General features: G+C 35.1%; 1 protein-coding gene across 2 annotated transcripts; it reads left to right on the forward strand.

Moving 5' to 3' along the window:
- The first annotated feature begins 1,601 nt into the window (after positions 1 to 1,601).
- fxyd7 (FXYD domain containing ion transport regulator 7) lies at positions 1,602 to 11,763 on the forward strand. 2 transcript variants are annotated; one of them, XM_056474896.1, is made up of 6 exons: positions 1,719 to 1,951; positions 3,470 to 3,508; positions 3,602 to 3,676; positions 6,035 to 6,062; positions 10,419 to 10,453; positions 10,543 to 10,658. In XM_056474896.1, exons 1-6 carry the CDS (start codon positions 1,936 to 1,938, stop codon positions 10,560 to 10,562), a joined length of 213 nt encoding a protein of 70 aa, XP_056330871.1. In that variant the 5' UTR covers positions 1,719 to 1,935; the 3' UTR covers positions 10,563 to 10,658. The 2 variants fall into 2 exon arrangements, with proteins under 2 accessions (XP_056330870.1, XP_056330871.1); XM_056474895.1 differs by lacking the exon at positions 6,035 to 6,062 and having other exon boundaries at positions 1,602 to 1,951; positions 10,543 to 11,763.
- Positions 11,764 to 15,546: the final 3,783 nt, after the last annotated feature.

Raw genomic sequence — 15,546 nt, forward strand, 5'->3', positions numbered from 1 at the left:
CCAGCCTGACCAGCTGAAGACCAGGCTGGGAACCAGCCTGGAAGTGGCAAAACCTCTAAACCAACAAAATAATGCTTTCCAGCCAGGCTACATTAGATTGTTGTTATGGAATGTAAAATCTTATGATCTGTGACACTGAGCAAAGATATTTTTAAATATTTTACGGGAAATAAAGGCGTTGGACATCAGATGTACCTAATTTCGCGTTTTTGTCGCATCACAGCAAGTGCAAAGGATCAATTTGGCGCCATCTTGCGATTGAAAGTGATTATTGTCACAAGCAATGGCAGTGGAGGCTCAAATCAATGCAAGAAGTTAAGAACAAAAAACGGAAGAGATGCTTGGAGAAAACACTTCTAAAAGAATGCTAGTGATATTTTACTTAAAGTATAATCTATTGAATTAAATTGACTGCAGATTATTCTCGTTCGTCCCGTCGAATTTTGTCATTTTTAGAAACTATGAGTAAAATTACATTTCCCTTGTATCATATACGATTATTTTTTTCAGTAGACCAATTTAAGCTTTCGGTTTTAAACATACAGTACAATAACCTATGATTTTATATTAATTTATTCAGGTGCTTTGTTTCCGCCCATACAAATACTTCACATATGTGCAGTGCAGCATGCACATACTCCAAAGCTTTCTGTTGTTCATATCGCTTCACATCCCTCCCCCTCCCTCTCCTTCTCAGTCCTGTTGCTATGGAGCCAGATCAATCTAAAAAAATAATAGGCTACATTTACAAAATAAAATGTAAAGCCCGAAGCACAATTCACATTTAAATTCACATCACAATTCTTAAATGCACTAATTAAAGTTTGTATTCAAAACACAGTTAAAGAATTCACTGAATTATAACACCATTACATTACCTAAATAAAATATTTACACGTGTATATGTATCAAGTACTTGATTTGATTTCCATCACACGTTTATAAACGATGTAACCATGAATAATGGAATTTTGCTTTCCCGGCTTGGTCAGTTGGCATTTCTGTGTGGAGTTTGCATGTGTTCGCGTGGGTTTCCTTCGGGTGCTCCGGCTTCCCCCACAGTCCAAAGACATGCGCTTTAGGTGAATTGGGTATAGGCTAAATTGTCCGTAGTTTATGTGTGTGAATGGGTGTTTCCCAGTGATGGGTTGCAGCTGGAAGGGCATCCGCTGTGTAACACGTATGCTGCATGAGTTGGTGGTTCATTCCACTGTGGCAACCCCTGATGAATAAAAGGACTAAGCTGAAGAAAAGTGAATGAACCTGCATTTAAAAAAACGCCACACTTGCATGGAGTCCTTGAGTTTACAACACACCAATTCAAAGCAGTCCATGCATGTGTGTGGATTTTCAAATGCAGGTTTGGTTTAACGATCCATAAATGCATAACGTCATTCATAAATGTGTGATGAAATCAATTCAAGAACTTCTATATATACATAATTGTGTAAATAATGTAAATGTATGGTAAGATGCATTTGTGTGAGCATTTGGGCCAATGTTCATGCTTTTTTACTTGTCTATTCAGGAATTGTGTTTTGAATTTACTATGTGGATTTGTGCAATAATTGTTTTGAATTGTGCTGTGCACGTTTTTATTTCATTAGTAAACGTAGCCTATTATTTTTGAGACTAATCTGGCTCCATAGTTGCTGCTGCAGTTTTAGGTGAGGTTTCAGTGGCGCATGAATTCACTGGGGGAAATGTTTGGCTCCGTATCCCTGCACTGTCCAGCTTGCATTTTATCTTCATCCTCGGGAACTTCCCTTTATGTGTAAGGAAAGCACTTGACACATCTGCGCCGCTAGGAGGCGTAATATTTGACTTGCTAAGCGCAGCATCGACGCAGTGCTTCACCAGCGCGCCTGTTCATTAAGGTGCTCAATTACAGCAAACAAGAACAAGAAAGCCTTGCCTGGAAACAGCACCGCAGTCATGGAAGCCTCAACAGGTTTGTCTATTTATCGCATTTGTTTGTTTTTAAATATATAACTGCATGACCAAATACATTTTACACATTATTGAGAAAATGAGACTTTTGCTGTTTGTCGTGAGTGGGCTATAACAAATATAGAATGTCTTTACTATATTATTGTATACATTAATAAAAAAAAAAAAGTCAGGCATAAATAAACGTACCAATCCTTACTCTGTAGAACGTCCTTTTGGTTAAATGATTCCATATTTACAGAATAAGCCATCAGTTCTGCAAGTGTAGTTAAACTTGTCCGCATAATGTAATTAGCCTATGTTCTCATACGTATTGGTAATTGTTTATTTTTTCTTATTTTTTTTACGCAAAATGTGTTATTACCAGAGAAATGCGTTATTTTACAGTATACAGTAATTACTGAAATGACATAATTTATTGGGCTATTCTGTTGAACACAAAATAACATCAGGAAGAACAACAGTGTTTTACAGCATATTTGCTTCTATCAATGAAAGTGAAAGCTGACTCTTTTCATTCATTTCTAAATTCTTTCAGGGTTTGTAACAATAGATCAGGGTGAAAAAAAAGGACGAACGACATTTTAGAGGGAACTGTCTCTTTAAGAGTGAATGCTCTGCTGTAAAATGCTGACTAAGTAGCAACAAAGCTCTTCAGTTTAGCAGGACAGAACCGCATAACTGTGCTAGAGACAGTTGTAGAAGAAAAGAAACACAAAATCTGAACAAAATCAAATTGTTGTTTTTGCATGCACAGTGTTTTCTCCCCCTCATATAAGGCTTTCAGATTATTGGCAGTTCCAGCAGCTGTATTGAACACCACTAGAGGAACGTCCACTCGCCATCTAACTGTGGAGTCTGCAGTTACACCCAACCGGCATTTGCTGATCCTGCAGCCTCATCTCATTACGCCTCTAATCAATAACCCCAATAACCGACACTCTCAGCTGAAAACACTTGAGTTTCCAAGATGCCTTCCACATTCTCAACAACTAATTGAGATCACTATTTATGTGATTAGAGCTTCAAATGATTGCTGGGTGAATGTAATTAAGCTGAAAAGCTTGTTATTTGAGAGCTCATTAGACTCTGGCTGTCCAATATGATATTCATCTATTTATAGATTTAATAAGCATCTGTCCGTGGTGCTGAACTCCATTCCCTGCATTGCATTTAAAGGAATTTTGCACGCAATAATGAACATGACCCCATCATTTATCAAGTCATTCTTGGTGTATATGACTTTCTTCTTTCAGACAAACACAGTTAAGCTTCCAAAAGTGCAGAAATCCTATAAAAATCTTAAAACTAATCCCAGCGCCACTGAGGGGGTAATGCATGTCTTAAAAAAAGGTTGATGTGTTTTTGTATTTCTAATATTTATATTTTTTAAACTATAAATTTCACTATTCTTTAATATTTGCTTCATGCTTAATCACTTTGCTATGATTCATATTAAGCCTGTTATAAGCATTTCTTTTGATTCAGTGTTGTTAAAAGTATTTAAATGTGTTTACAGGATCATACACACATTTTGACCAGAGTGCCTTTCATTATGGTAAGCAGACAACTATTGCATTTAAATATTTATTTATTTTTAAAACGTGGTGCAGTTAAATAGCATTTCATCATTGTTGTTTTCTGAACTCAGATTATGAGACGTTGCGGACCACGGGGGTCATCCTAGCTGTGGTTATGTTTGTAAGTGGGATCCTTATCGCACTGAGTAAGTGTTTTGCATATTCACATGTTAGTATATACGATTTATTGAATGCGTGTAAATATGGCTATGGTGTTAGATTATTATTTTCTGGTTGTGAAATTCACATGAGAGTCAATCCCATGCAGTTAAAACATCAAAATCAATACAATTTCAGTTCATCAAGCTCTATACATCTGAGTGTGTTTACACAACACAACTACCCTGTTATACACTTTGTACATTTATTTACACAGCTTTTTGAGGAATTGGATTAAATCTGAAAATAAGTGTTATCATCTAAGTCACAGGCGTCAAAGTCAGTTCCTGGAGAGCCACAGCTCTGCACAGTTTAGTTCCAACCCTAATTAAACACACCTGATCAAACTAATTAAACCCTTCAGGCTTGTTTGAAACCTACAGGTGGTCAGACTAGAGTCTGAGCATGCAAAATTCTGTCAGGGCACTGCAAAAAGGGGCATGATTAAACAAGTTGGTTAGACATTTAAAAAAGCAAGCGATTGGTCAATATTTTGGTCTCACATACTCAAGTGATGCAATTTCGCAGCTTTGAATTCACCAAGCTTAAACTTTGCAATGCAACAAACTGCGAAACTTGTCGCACGACTTTACGTTTCCGGTTTACCGCATTCCTGTACGTATGAATGGAATTCTATGGGGAGAAAAGTGTTGTGTGACCATAGCTTAAGTGTGTTAAAGCAGGGTTGGAACTAAACTGTGCAAGGCTGTGACTCTTCAGGAACTTAGTTTGATACCCCTGATCTAAGTGTAAATGACAAAGGGAATTTTCTGAAATTTGTTCACACATAGTATTTCTTTAACAAGTGTCATCCACAACTGGCTATCATTCACAATGTTTTGATTCATTTTCTGATATCTGTGTGAATGGAGATTGTTTTGACAATGCTATCTTCTGTTAACTTAGGAAACATAAAACACCACTGAGTCATTAGATTCATGTGAAAGTACACTAAAAAAAGAACAGTCTGTAAAATAGCAACTGTGGTCACCAGAAGATCTTAGTTAAAAATGGTAGAAACTGTAGTATTTTACAGTAAAATACCATATTTAATTTATTTAGTGTTAATACACCAATATTTTGAAGTATCGTGCACATCGTACCTTGGTTACACAGACAATAGAAAATCATATAATGAATGATTATAACAAAAAGCTTATCCTGTAGAAGAGAAAACTAATAAATAGAAGGTGCTCAGTGTCATTTACATAACTACTGAACACCATGGCAACACACATTACAACTAAAGTAATGCAATAAACATTGTAATGTGAAGCGGGATGCTGACAAGTAAGTGCTGATCCAAACGCAGGTTTATTAAACAGAGATGGTCAGGCAAGCAACAGTCAACACAGGAGCAAACACATGTATATGGGCAATCCTGAGTCATGCTCAATAATCAGGCGAATGGTCAAAAGGCAGGCAGCATACAACATAAACAAACAAACAAGGTGAGGGTCAAAAACACGGCAAGGCAAGGAAACCACGTCATAATGTTCACAATCAGTATAACAAGACTCAGCAATGAGGGTGTCAGAGTGAGCTATGTATATGTGAGTGTAATCAGTCCATGAGCAGCTTCAGCTGTTTGTCTAATCAATGGGAAACTGGAAAGGGTGTGTGTGTGTGTGTGTGTGGTGCATGACTGGATCTTGTAGTCCATATAATGGCGGATTTGTAGTTCTATATGATGCTGTGTGTTGACCAGTGATCTGCACAGGTTGGATTGCTGGTGATCGTGACAACTATTCATCAAATTAGATATAACATAAAACTCTAATGTACACTGATTAAAAAACTAAAAAGAACTATACTAATTCAACAAAAAGCATAAAAAGAACTGTTATGCAGGGAATTCTGGGAAAGTCCACTTATAGTTATTCAATGTGTATATTATGAAATCTTACTGTTAACCTGTTTACAGATTTTTACTGTAGCAGTTTAATAGTATTTACCACAGTCATTTATTTTACTTTATTCTTCAGCAAATGGAAACACTTTGGTCAATTTTCAGACATTTTAACCACAAGTTTGACCTTTTGTAAGTTAAATCAAACAAGTCAAATGTTGCTCAGTGTGGTGTCAGGAACACAATCTTACCAATGAAGTATTTTGTTTCATACAGTGTCACTTAATCTACAGGCAAGTGAATGGCAATAATGCAGCATTTTTGCTGATTTTGTTGTTGTTGTTAGTATGTAAGTTTTGTACAGTATATTGATGTAACCGTACCCTTAAATGAAACTCGATGCATTTCTTCCAAACTGACCTGAGCCAAACTGACTCCAATCGCAGTCCCCCTCGGTTACACATTTCATCTCCTCTAAATGTTTTATCCCTGACAGGTAAAAAGTGCAAATGCTCAAAATCCAAGTAAGAGTTTTTCCCACATAAATGTACAGCCTTGATTGAGCATGTGGAATGACCCGAATCATGGATGAGGAAACTTCCTGAACGAAACAAAAAAAAAATGAAACTGATGGTGCCATACCTGCTCCGTGGAAAGCTCCTTTACTCTTTGAATGCTGCCCCGGTTGGATTGGGTTCTCGAGAGACTTCTCCAGCTTCTTTGAGTTCACCAACACTGTCTATCCATTAAAAGAACATAACCTGACCTCTGACAGAACATCACGCTTATGGTTTTAGAATGTTGTAAAAAGGGGTTTTCATTTCGATTTCCCAATTGACTAACTGGACATGGTGCTCTTTTTGTGGGTAGACAGTGTGTACCGGCTGATAAAATGCTCAGCATGTCATCCTGATGATTGATATTATGATGCCAGGCCCTTGCTAACTAAGAAACACCAATTACATTTGATTAAAGTGCCCTTCTTATGCTTCCTCTAAAGATTCCTCATTTTCTTATATTGTTCTCGCTCAATAGGACATCCATCCATTAATGTTCTCAGAATGTGGATTGCAGCATCACCTCTTTTCTTTAAGTCTCTCTTTTGATTGGCCAGATGGCCCAATGTGTTATGATTGCTCCCAGGGAGCAAATTACAGGGGATTGATCCCACTGAAGGATGTCAAAACAAAATGTATGGGCAGCCAGCACTTAAATAACGAGAAATATCTTTCTCTGATCTGTATCTTACAGGGCGTTCGAGGGGTCCTAAAAAGTTTTAAAATGTCTTAAATTTCAAAAACAAAATTTTAGGCCTTGCAAAGTCTTAGTCTTAGTCTTAATTCCCCTATGTCCAATTAAAGCAATCTGGCCAACACCCAATCACCTATAATCCATCTCAAAACTTTTTTTTATTGAAAAAGTTTTTTTTTTTATTGCAAAGAGACACAATTCAATACAACTGTTGCACATTTGTACAGCAAATTCTCCAAATTAAATTCCCTAATCTGGGAAAGAAAATTAAAGCAACACATCCCTTTACATAATCTTCCATTAATACAAAAACTATTTACAGAAGTAAACGGGCCAATGGAACAAAATCTTAATGATTAGCCCTGTATAAGGCTAAAGATTAATTTATAATGGTCTTAAAAGGGTGTTAAAAAGTCTTAAATTTGATTTGAAGAAACCTGCAGAAACCCTGATAATACAAATATACCTTTGATTCCCTCTCTGGGAATGGGCAAAAATACATTGTAATGTATCTTAAAATGAAATACCAAATGCATCATTTTTTAAGAGTATCAAATTAAACTACAAAATACAGCAGCCACAACGAGAATCAAAATAAACTACTGTATTTTGTATTTTGAAAATACTACACAATACTTTTACATAGGGAGCATGACATTTCTTTGCAAACCTTCCATCACTAGGTCTATTGGATCAATCATTTCACCATTAAACTGACTTAGTAAACAATGTTTGATAACAACAAATCATCTTTACCACTTCGTTCACCTTTAGGGGAGTTGTGGCCTAATGGTTAGTGAGTTGAACTTGTAACCCAAAGGTAACTTGTGTTTCTTTTTAAGTATATATATTGAACAAATTACATTCAGAAAGTCTTGTCTTGAAGATGATATCATATGGTTTAAATCATTTAATGCAGATAATGAGTCAGAATATGGTGCTAAATCTGTTGATTATGTTTCCACGCATTACGTGGCCAGTAAAATTCCCATCATCTCTGTTCAATGATTATTCAACCTATTACCAATCGTAGGTTTTAAAGGATTACAGGCTCATAAAGAGGTCTTTTTTTGTTCACATAATTTGCAATTTCCCTCCATTAATGTATACTCATCATCCTAAGATTTTTTTAGTTCTTCTTTAACTTGAAGAGTCTGTTTAACCTCTTAAAAAACACCAGTTCGCCATAGTTAGTTGTTTTATATTTAGTTCCTCTGCATTTCCTCTTGCAGCACTTAAACTGAGACTGATGATGTTCTGAATCTCCTCATGCATCTTGTTCTTAAGGAATTATATTTTATTCCATCTCCTCAAGCAAATATGCTGAATTGTACACTATAGCTATTATATATTTCTGGTCTTAGCATTGCTCAGTCGCTATTTTCAATAATTGTTCACTTGCTTCTGAATATACCCTCACCATTGTTTGTTACTTTCTTTAAGCATAATTTCCATCCATACTCCAAGCATTGACCACCTTCTTAAAAATAAATCCGTCTTCTGTTCTGATCTCAAGCTTAGGCAAATAACTGAAATGGCACCAATCAGAGGCCTCATTTTAAAGATGTCATTATGTTCTGTAGACTTCTTGCAAAGTGTTTTACAGTATTGTGAAACTGCAAAGATACAAGACACTAAAGTATTTTGATACAAAATATGAAGCCATTTTCACAAGCCCTATCAAATACAAACTACTAAATACTATTTTGTATTTGAAATACATATTTGAAATACATGTATCATAAATACTGGGCATCCCTGTGAATGCATAATCATGCCAATCAGTCTATGCGGGAAAAATTCATTCAATCATCTGAAACCGGCAGATTTGTTCACAAGACACTTTTAGGTCCGTTTTATCTACATGAAGCCTAAAAGTAAAGTAAAATTAGACACATGGTTTGACCTGCAGTAATCAGAGGTTAATCTAGGTCAGAATACACTAAATATCCCTCAAAACACTGAAAAAATATGCGTTATAATAAATAATATGTAACTTAAATAAACTCAAATAAACTTAAATAAATTTGATTCACTGAAGCATTTCCTACACAATCTGTCATTGTAAAGTTGACTCCCCGATCATTAATGTATAATTTGCACCCTGATTGGTCTGTCTTTGTATCTTTAAGTTTGTTCATAGGAATCACAGTGTGAATGCCAATGAATCAGTGCTAAATGTGTTGTCTTTTTTGGTTCAGTCTAAACCAACCTACAGAACTGAACCATCTCTTAGAAGTTCATCCAAAGTGGATTTGCTTTTGCACCACAGGAAAAAAAGACAAAACAAACCATAAGCCAAACTCTACCATTCATCATTGTTTGAGTGTGAAATGCTAAATACCTGCTGCTGGAATGACCAACAGCTCATTTCAGACAGTTCAGAATCAGCTCTTTCTTTTAGAAGACATCAAAGTGGTAGTTCACCCTAGAGCTGAAAATTCACTCATCAATTACTCATCATTCACTTGTTCCAAACCTTTCTTTTGTTGAGCACATATTACAGGGTTTCTGAAGGTTTCATCAAGTCAAATGTAAGACTTTTTAAGACCCTTTTAGGACAATCATTAATGAAATTTTAGACTTATCCAGAGCTAAAACTAAGGACTTTTTTTAATGGCCTGGTTGTTTTTTGTTTTAATTTTTTTGCTTGCCACAAAAAAAACAAAACAAAACAAAAAAAACCCATTTATTTAGTTATTTTTAGCCACATGTTTCAAAACAAGACAACTCTTGCTGTATATACTTTTTTCAACATATTTCTTTCCTTTTTTTTTAAATGACACGTCTAACATTTTTAAAATATATTTCTTATGGACATGATTACATGAATGATCATATATATATATATATATATATATATATATATATATATATATATATAAAATGTCGGGGTTTTTTTGTCTGAATGGATTGACTGAAACTCCTATTCAACATAATGCTTTTCTGATATAAAGCTTGCCTATTCTTTGTCTATTTTTAAATATTATGTCCGCTCCCCCTTACCACTTTAAATAGTTTTTTGTTTAAATGGGAGATCATGTAAAGGCGAAATTTGCTCTGTTAATTGTTTTTTAGTTTTATTTCTCTGATCACAGAATTAAATTTACAAATGCCTGTAAAAATGTCTAATATCTGTTATCTCTTTGTTGATGATTGGATGGATGTTGGACTGATTCGGTATCTTTACTTGGACAAAGGAAAGACCTACAACACAATATTTCAGTGAATTTAAGACTTAGTAAGGCCTAAAATTTTGCTTTTGAAATTTTAAGACCCCCGGAAATCCCTGAAATTAAGATATTTTGAAGAATCTTATCACCATAGACTTCCACAGTGTTTGTTTTTCCAACTCTTGAAGTCAATAGTTACAGATTGTCAGGTGTCTTCATAATATATTCTTTTGTGTTCAACAGAAGAAAGACACGTAAAATGTTTAAAACTACCACTTTTACTCTATTTATTGTGCATTTTAATCATCGAAATTTCGTTGAACTTTTACGTTCATGTCTAAAAGTAGGCAAGGTAATGTCTAAAAAGCATAACAGGGGCACTTTAATGCGGATGAGCATGCTTAATATTCTGGAGTGTTTTTGGTTTTGTTAAATATTTTTTGTTTGTTCTTACAGATCTAGTCCAGTGGAAGGCCCTCCGAAGACAGAAGGTACAACAAATCAAACATAAACTCATGATACATTCAGAAATATTAACATATTTTATTGATAGCTTGATAAATGTCTTTTTTTCCTTTAGTTCCCCCTCAAACAGTGTAAAGCGGATGGCGGATCAGAGCGGCCCATTTCAGCGAGAGGAAATGTTCAGACGCACAAGGTTACTTACAGGAATGAGAGAGAAAGCAGAACCTGCTTGACCTCTTTTTGTAACCTCAGTCTAAATGCTGATCTACTGCTGTATTTTTAGCTCTTTTGTCCCACAATTCACCACACACCTCAGCTGATCGCAATTGTTTTACTTACGCATGAATAATTAGCTTTAATTACTATTATATGAGGCCTAGATTAAATACATTGTTGATGAAATATTTATGGCAACCAAGATTAATGATTGAAATATAACAGCAGATTGTTTAAAGTTTACATAAATAATATGAAAATGAAATTTATACTTGTTTACATTTAAAAAGCAAATTCGCAAGACTTAAGCATGAAATTACACAGTTGCGTGTCAAACCTGTGTAACTTGTGCATGCCAGGTTGCAACACACTGTAAGACAACTGTGTAACATTCTAATCATTTAAAATGCATTATAAAGTAACTTTATTATTTGAATTTTTAACTTTTCTGTAACTTATTAACAGTAAAACCTTTAAAAACAACATGTAAAGCAAAGATATTCTCTGTTTACACATTTATTAGATCAGTAAAAACATAATTATTATGCAACTTGACATAACGTTGAGGGCTAAGGTAGAAAAAAATAAGTCTTGCCTTAAGAACTAATGGTGCAACTGAATCGAATACAGAATTACCAACAAACTAGCTACTGATGGAACTACATCACAATTTAAGAAAACCTCATGAGGGTCTGGAGAAATGCCCATTCAGCGCATGAATATTTGAATGAATTCCAGCGATGAAAGCACTTTAAAAAGTAATGTTTAGTTACTGAATATCAATTGAACTGCAACTGAATGTATGCATTTATGTATGCGTGTATGTATGTGTCTCACAAATGAATCAAGAAGCATCTGTATACATTTGAAATAATGAATCACTACTCTTTTCAGTCAGCATGTTTTTAAAAGAATGCTTAATAACTCTTTCAGTCAGTCATGGTGTGTGTCCGTGCGTGTTTGTCTTGAAGTGAATTAAATGAGTACAACTAAACATTCACATCAGTCATAATGAAGAACTGAATACAACTACTGTGTGTAAATGTATTTTATTAGTCACCCAAACTTTAGTCATGTACCAAAGGCATTCGGCTCAATAAAACATACTGAGTTACAGAGATTTATTCATTCTTTAATCTGTTTTTTAAATAGCTTTACGTAGTTTGGCTTGGTCGTTTGACATATAATGCAAAACGTACATATTTATGAATAAAACGGCAATCGAATCCTCAACAGACGTTACTCATCATACACAATATTTAAAAGAAAAACTACATACAGTCAAGCTAAATTTAATGCTACCTCAAATACATGCAGAAATTGGTTTTGTCAGATTGTTTCATTTATTAAGTGTTGGCAATATTGCGTACACTGTAAAAAAAAAAAAAAACTCATTGCTGCCTCAAATGTTTTAGCTGAATCAACTGAACTTTTCTAGTCATCACAACTTACTTCAGTCGAATTAAAAATATTAAGTTAACCTTTGTGTAATAAAAAAATAATAATAATTAGAATAACTGCTTAAATAAAAGTAACAAATACATTTGTCGTATCATTTTCACAGTGTACTTGATGAGCAGATTTTGACAAATGAAATCACCGGAAGGAAATGTGCACTTTGTTTTCAGCGTAATTCTGATAAATCCACCAACCTCTCTTTGTTTTTACAAGAAAGTGACATTAGCGTGTGTTTTCCCTCGCATGAATTTCCAGAGGGACTCTGGGTACTTTAGCACGATGAATCATGCACGTGTTTGACTCAACAACAAAAACAACAACATTCTCTAATATCTGAAGTCTTGATACAAGACGGACGATTTCCCCACATCAAACCTCTGTCCTTTCACTTTGCTGAATGAACATCGTGAAATCACATTAATGAATGTGGTGATTGACTTCATTCTGGAACTTCATTCTTGAAGACAAAACTACCTTCATACCTGAGAAGCCCGTGACATTTCACCCCCTCATATACGACTCATCAAAATATCACAGACACGGAAGGATGACACATCATCAATTATGCTTCACATAAAGAACTGCTGTTGAATAAATAATTCCTCTTTACCCCTGAGTAACATGAACAGAGAATAGTATGCAACACATAAGCCATATAAATACAATTAGAAACAAATAAAGGATATTTCACTGCTACAGTGAGCATATAAGAAACCAATATGGTTTATAATTGAAACTTGACGGACTCCGACAGCCCTTGTGACGATTTCATTGAAATCAGTGCGCAGTTAAACGCTGATGTTCAGCATTTAAATAAACTGTTAAGCAGCTTTATGTTACAGAATCAATTAATGATCCATTGCAAAAAATACACTGTCATACCAAAATGATGAAGTTGTGAATCTTCTCATAAAAGAATACTGTAGATAAACCAATCCTTCTCCAGAGATGTTCTAGATTCATTACAGGCAGTTTTTAATTTAATCTAATTTCTTTCTGGCATTAAAGGCACAGTTCACCCCCCCATAATAAATATTATTTATAATAAAACACCCTCAAATGCTTTCAAACCTTTTTGAGTTTCCTTTTACTGTTGAACACTTAAGATAGTTTAAAGAATGTTTGTGACCGGTAAACTGGCTGAGTTTCTATCAGCCACATTTTGAAGTATCGCATGAGAAATGAGTGATGGAAATGGCAAGTTTTGAATGAAAATTCATATTCATTCATTCATTCATTCATTTTCGGCTTTGTCTCTTTATTAATCTCTGGTTGTCACAGTGGAATGAACCGCCAACTTATCCAGCATATGTTTTACATAGCGGATGCCCTTCCAGCTGCAACCCATTACTGGGAAATATACACTATGGCCAATTTAGCTTCCCCAATTCACCTATACCACGTCTTTGGACTTGTGGGGGAAACCGGAGAACCCAGAGGAAACCCACGCGAACACGGAGAAAACATGCAAACTCCACACAGAAATGCCAACTGCCTCAGCCGAGACTCAAACCAGCGACCTTCTTGCTGTGAGGCGATTGTGCTACCCACTGCGCAACCGCGATGTCCCAATTTCACATACAAAAAAACATTTTTATGTTCACTAGAGGTGGACTGGATCAAACTCTGATGTGATGGACATTACACCCATGTGACTAATCAGCTGTTTCTGCTGATGAGGCTTTGTTTATTGTTGATTATCACTAGGTTACCAATACTATAGTTAGCCACTCTAACAACTTCAAAGATATTTACATTAGATGGCACCTACGCTATTGTTGTCTATTGAAAGGAATGCGTCAATAGAGCCGCCATTTTAGTACAGGGTTGCGCTCCTTGGAATTATTGTGGGAGCAAAGTGCAGTGAGCAAAGTGCAGGCCATCCAGAGCAAGAGATATATACACGTATATACGTACATCTATGATGAGGAGTTTTCCCTGTGGTCAGTATGCAAATTTTTTCTACTTTTCTACATCGAAGGATGAGTGACCGCATGGGCGTCGCTAACAAAGAGCGTTTGTGTGCATGGAAGTGTGTTATCCTCCCTCCCTGTTAAATTTGATCTAATCCATGTCCTGAAACACACCCCCCCTCCTGCTTTCATTTCTCATTCTAACAGAGGGAGTGATTCGTTTGTGAATGAATCCCCATTACGAATGACTCATTTACTTAGCTGACAATAATACAAGTTTCTGGCACTGCAGCATCTTGTTGTCATATTTCATTTACATTGTTTGCTGATTTTATTCAACAAAACTGGCATAAGCCTAGTATTTAGAGTGTATTTGGTGCAACTTTGCCTTAAGGTAAGGGTAGTAAGTGACTGTATTATCATCAATGTAAAAACTTGAAGGAAAGCCAACCTCATATTTGGATTTTTTCATTTTTGCAAATATTGGAAAGATTCGCTTGGGATGAAAACAGACTTCCACATTAGAGAAAACTGCAGGTTTTCAACCAGTGCTGCCAATTTAGCAATTTTGTTGCTAGATTTAGCAACTTTACATACTACCCTGGCAACCTTTTTTTCAAAAAGCACCTAGCAACAAATTTAGCAATTTTTAACATTCATTTGGCTACTTTTAGCAATTTTTAAAATGTGACTCAAAGCAGTGGCTGCAGGCTTCACTCAGTAGAGAAAATTGCTAGCTCAGATTGTTTTTCATGACTCATAATTAGCTAATATTTGTTAATATGTATAATTGTTGGTAATTTAGGTAGCAATACATTCCAATAGTGCAATAATTGTCACTTTCACAAATGTGTTAATTTCACAAGTTAAAAAGAGTGAGTACACAAACTGTGATTGTTTAAACGAATGTAACTGTTCATTATCAGTGTTATATTTAAAAATCAAAAAATCTTATCAAAAAGTGTTTGTATTTTACAAATAGTCAACTATATTTTTCATACATACCTAAAAGGACATATTTGAAATAATGTTTTTGCTGAGATGGTCAGTCAATTTGAGAAAACATTAATTATTTTGTATACTACATAAAGATGTAGTTTTGAGTGGCGATTATGCAATGACGTCATCACGCAAAGTAATATGTTAATAAGAACCTATTTATTGTGCATCTGGATGTAATGTTTTAATATAATATAATACATAGCGCCTCAGAGAGTACAGACATGACGAGCTTACACTTGTCAGATATGGGATGACGTCACTGATATGCAAATTAGTGTGTGACGCAATCTGGTAACATTTAGCTACTTTTCGGGCAGATTTGAGCTACTTTTCATTGAAAATAGTTGGCAACACTGTTTTCAACATTCTTCAAAATATCTTTGTGTTCAACAGAAGAAAGAAACTCTTTAAAGAAACTTTGTAAAAATAGATGTGATGACTTCACCTTCATTTACTTTCATTTCATTTTTCAAATGATGACTTAACTTTCATTTTGGGGTGAACTATTTCTTTAAGCCCATGTATACTTT

Source organism: Danio aesculapii, chromosome 16 (assembly GCF_903798145.1).
Source record: "Danio aesculapii chromosome 16, fDanAes4.1, whole genome shotgun sequence".
Classification (NCBI taxonomy): Eukaryota; Metazoa; Chordata; class Actinopteri; order Cypriniformes; family Danionidae; genus Danio; species Danio aesculapii.

What these genes read in the sequence shown, in the direction of transcription:
- fxyd7 (XM_056474895.1), top strand. An exon ending in CCAGAGTGCCTTTCATTATG is followed by an intron (nt 3,509 to 3,601) that starts GTAAGCAGACAA and finishes TTCTGAACTCAG; the next exon opens with ATTATGAGACGTTGCGGACC. An exon ending in TGGGATCCTTATCGCACTGA is followed by an intron (nt 3,677 to 10,418) that starts GTAAGTGTTTTG and finishes TTGTTCTTACAG; the next exon opens with ATCTAGTCCAGTGGAAGGCC.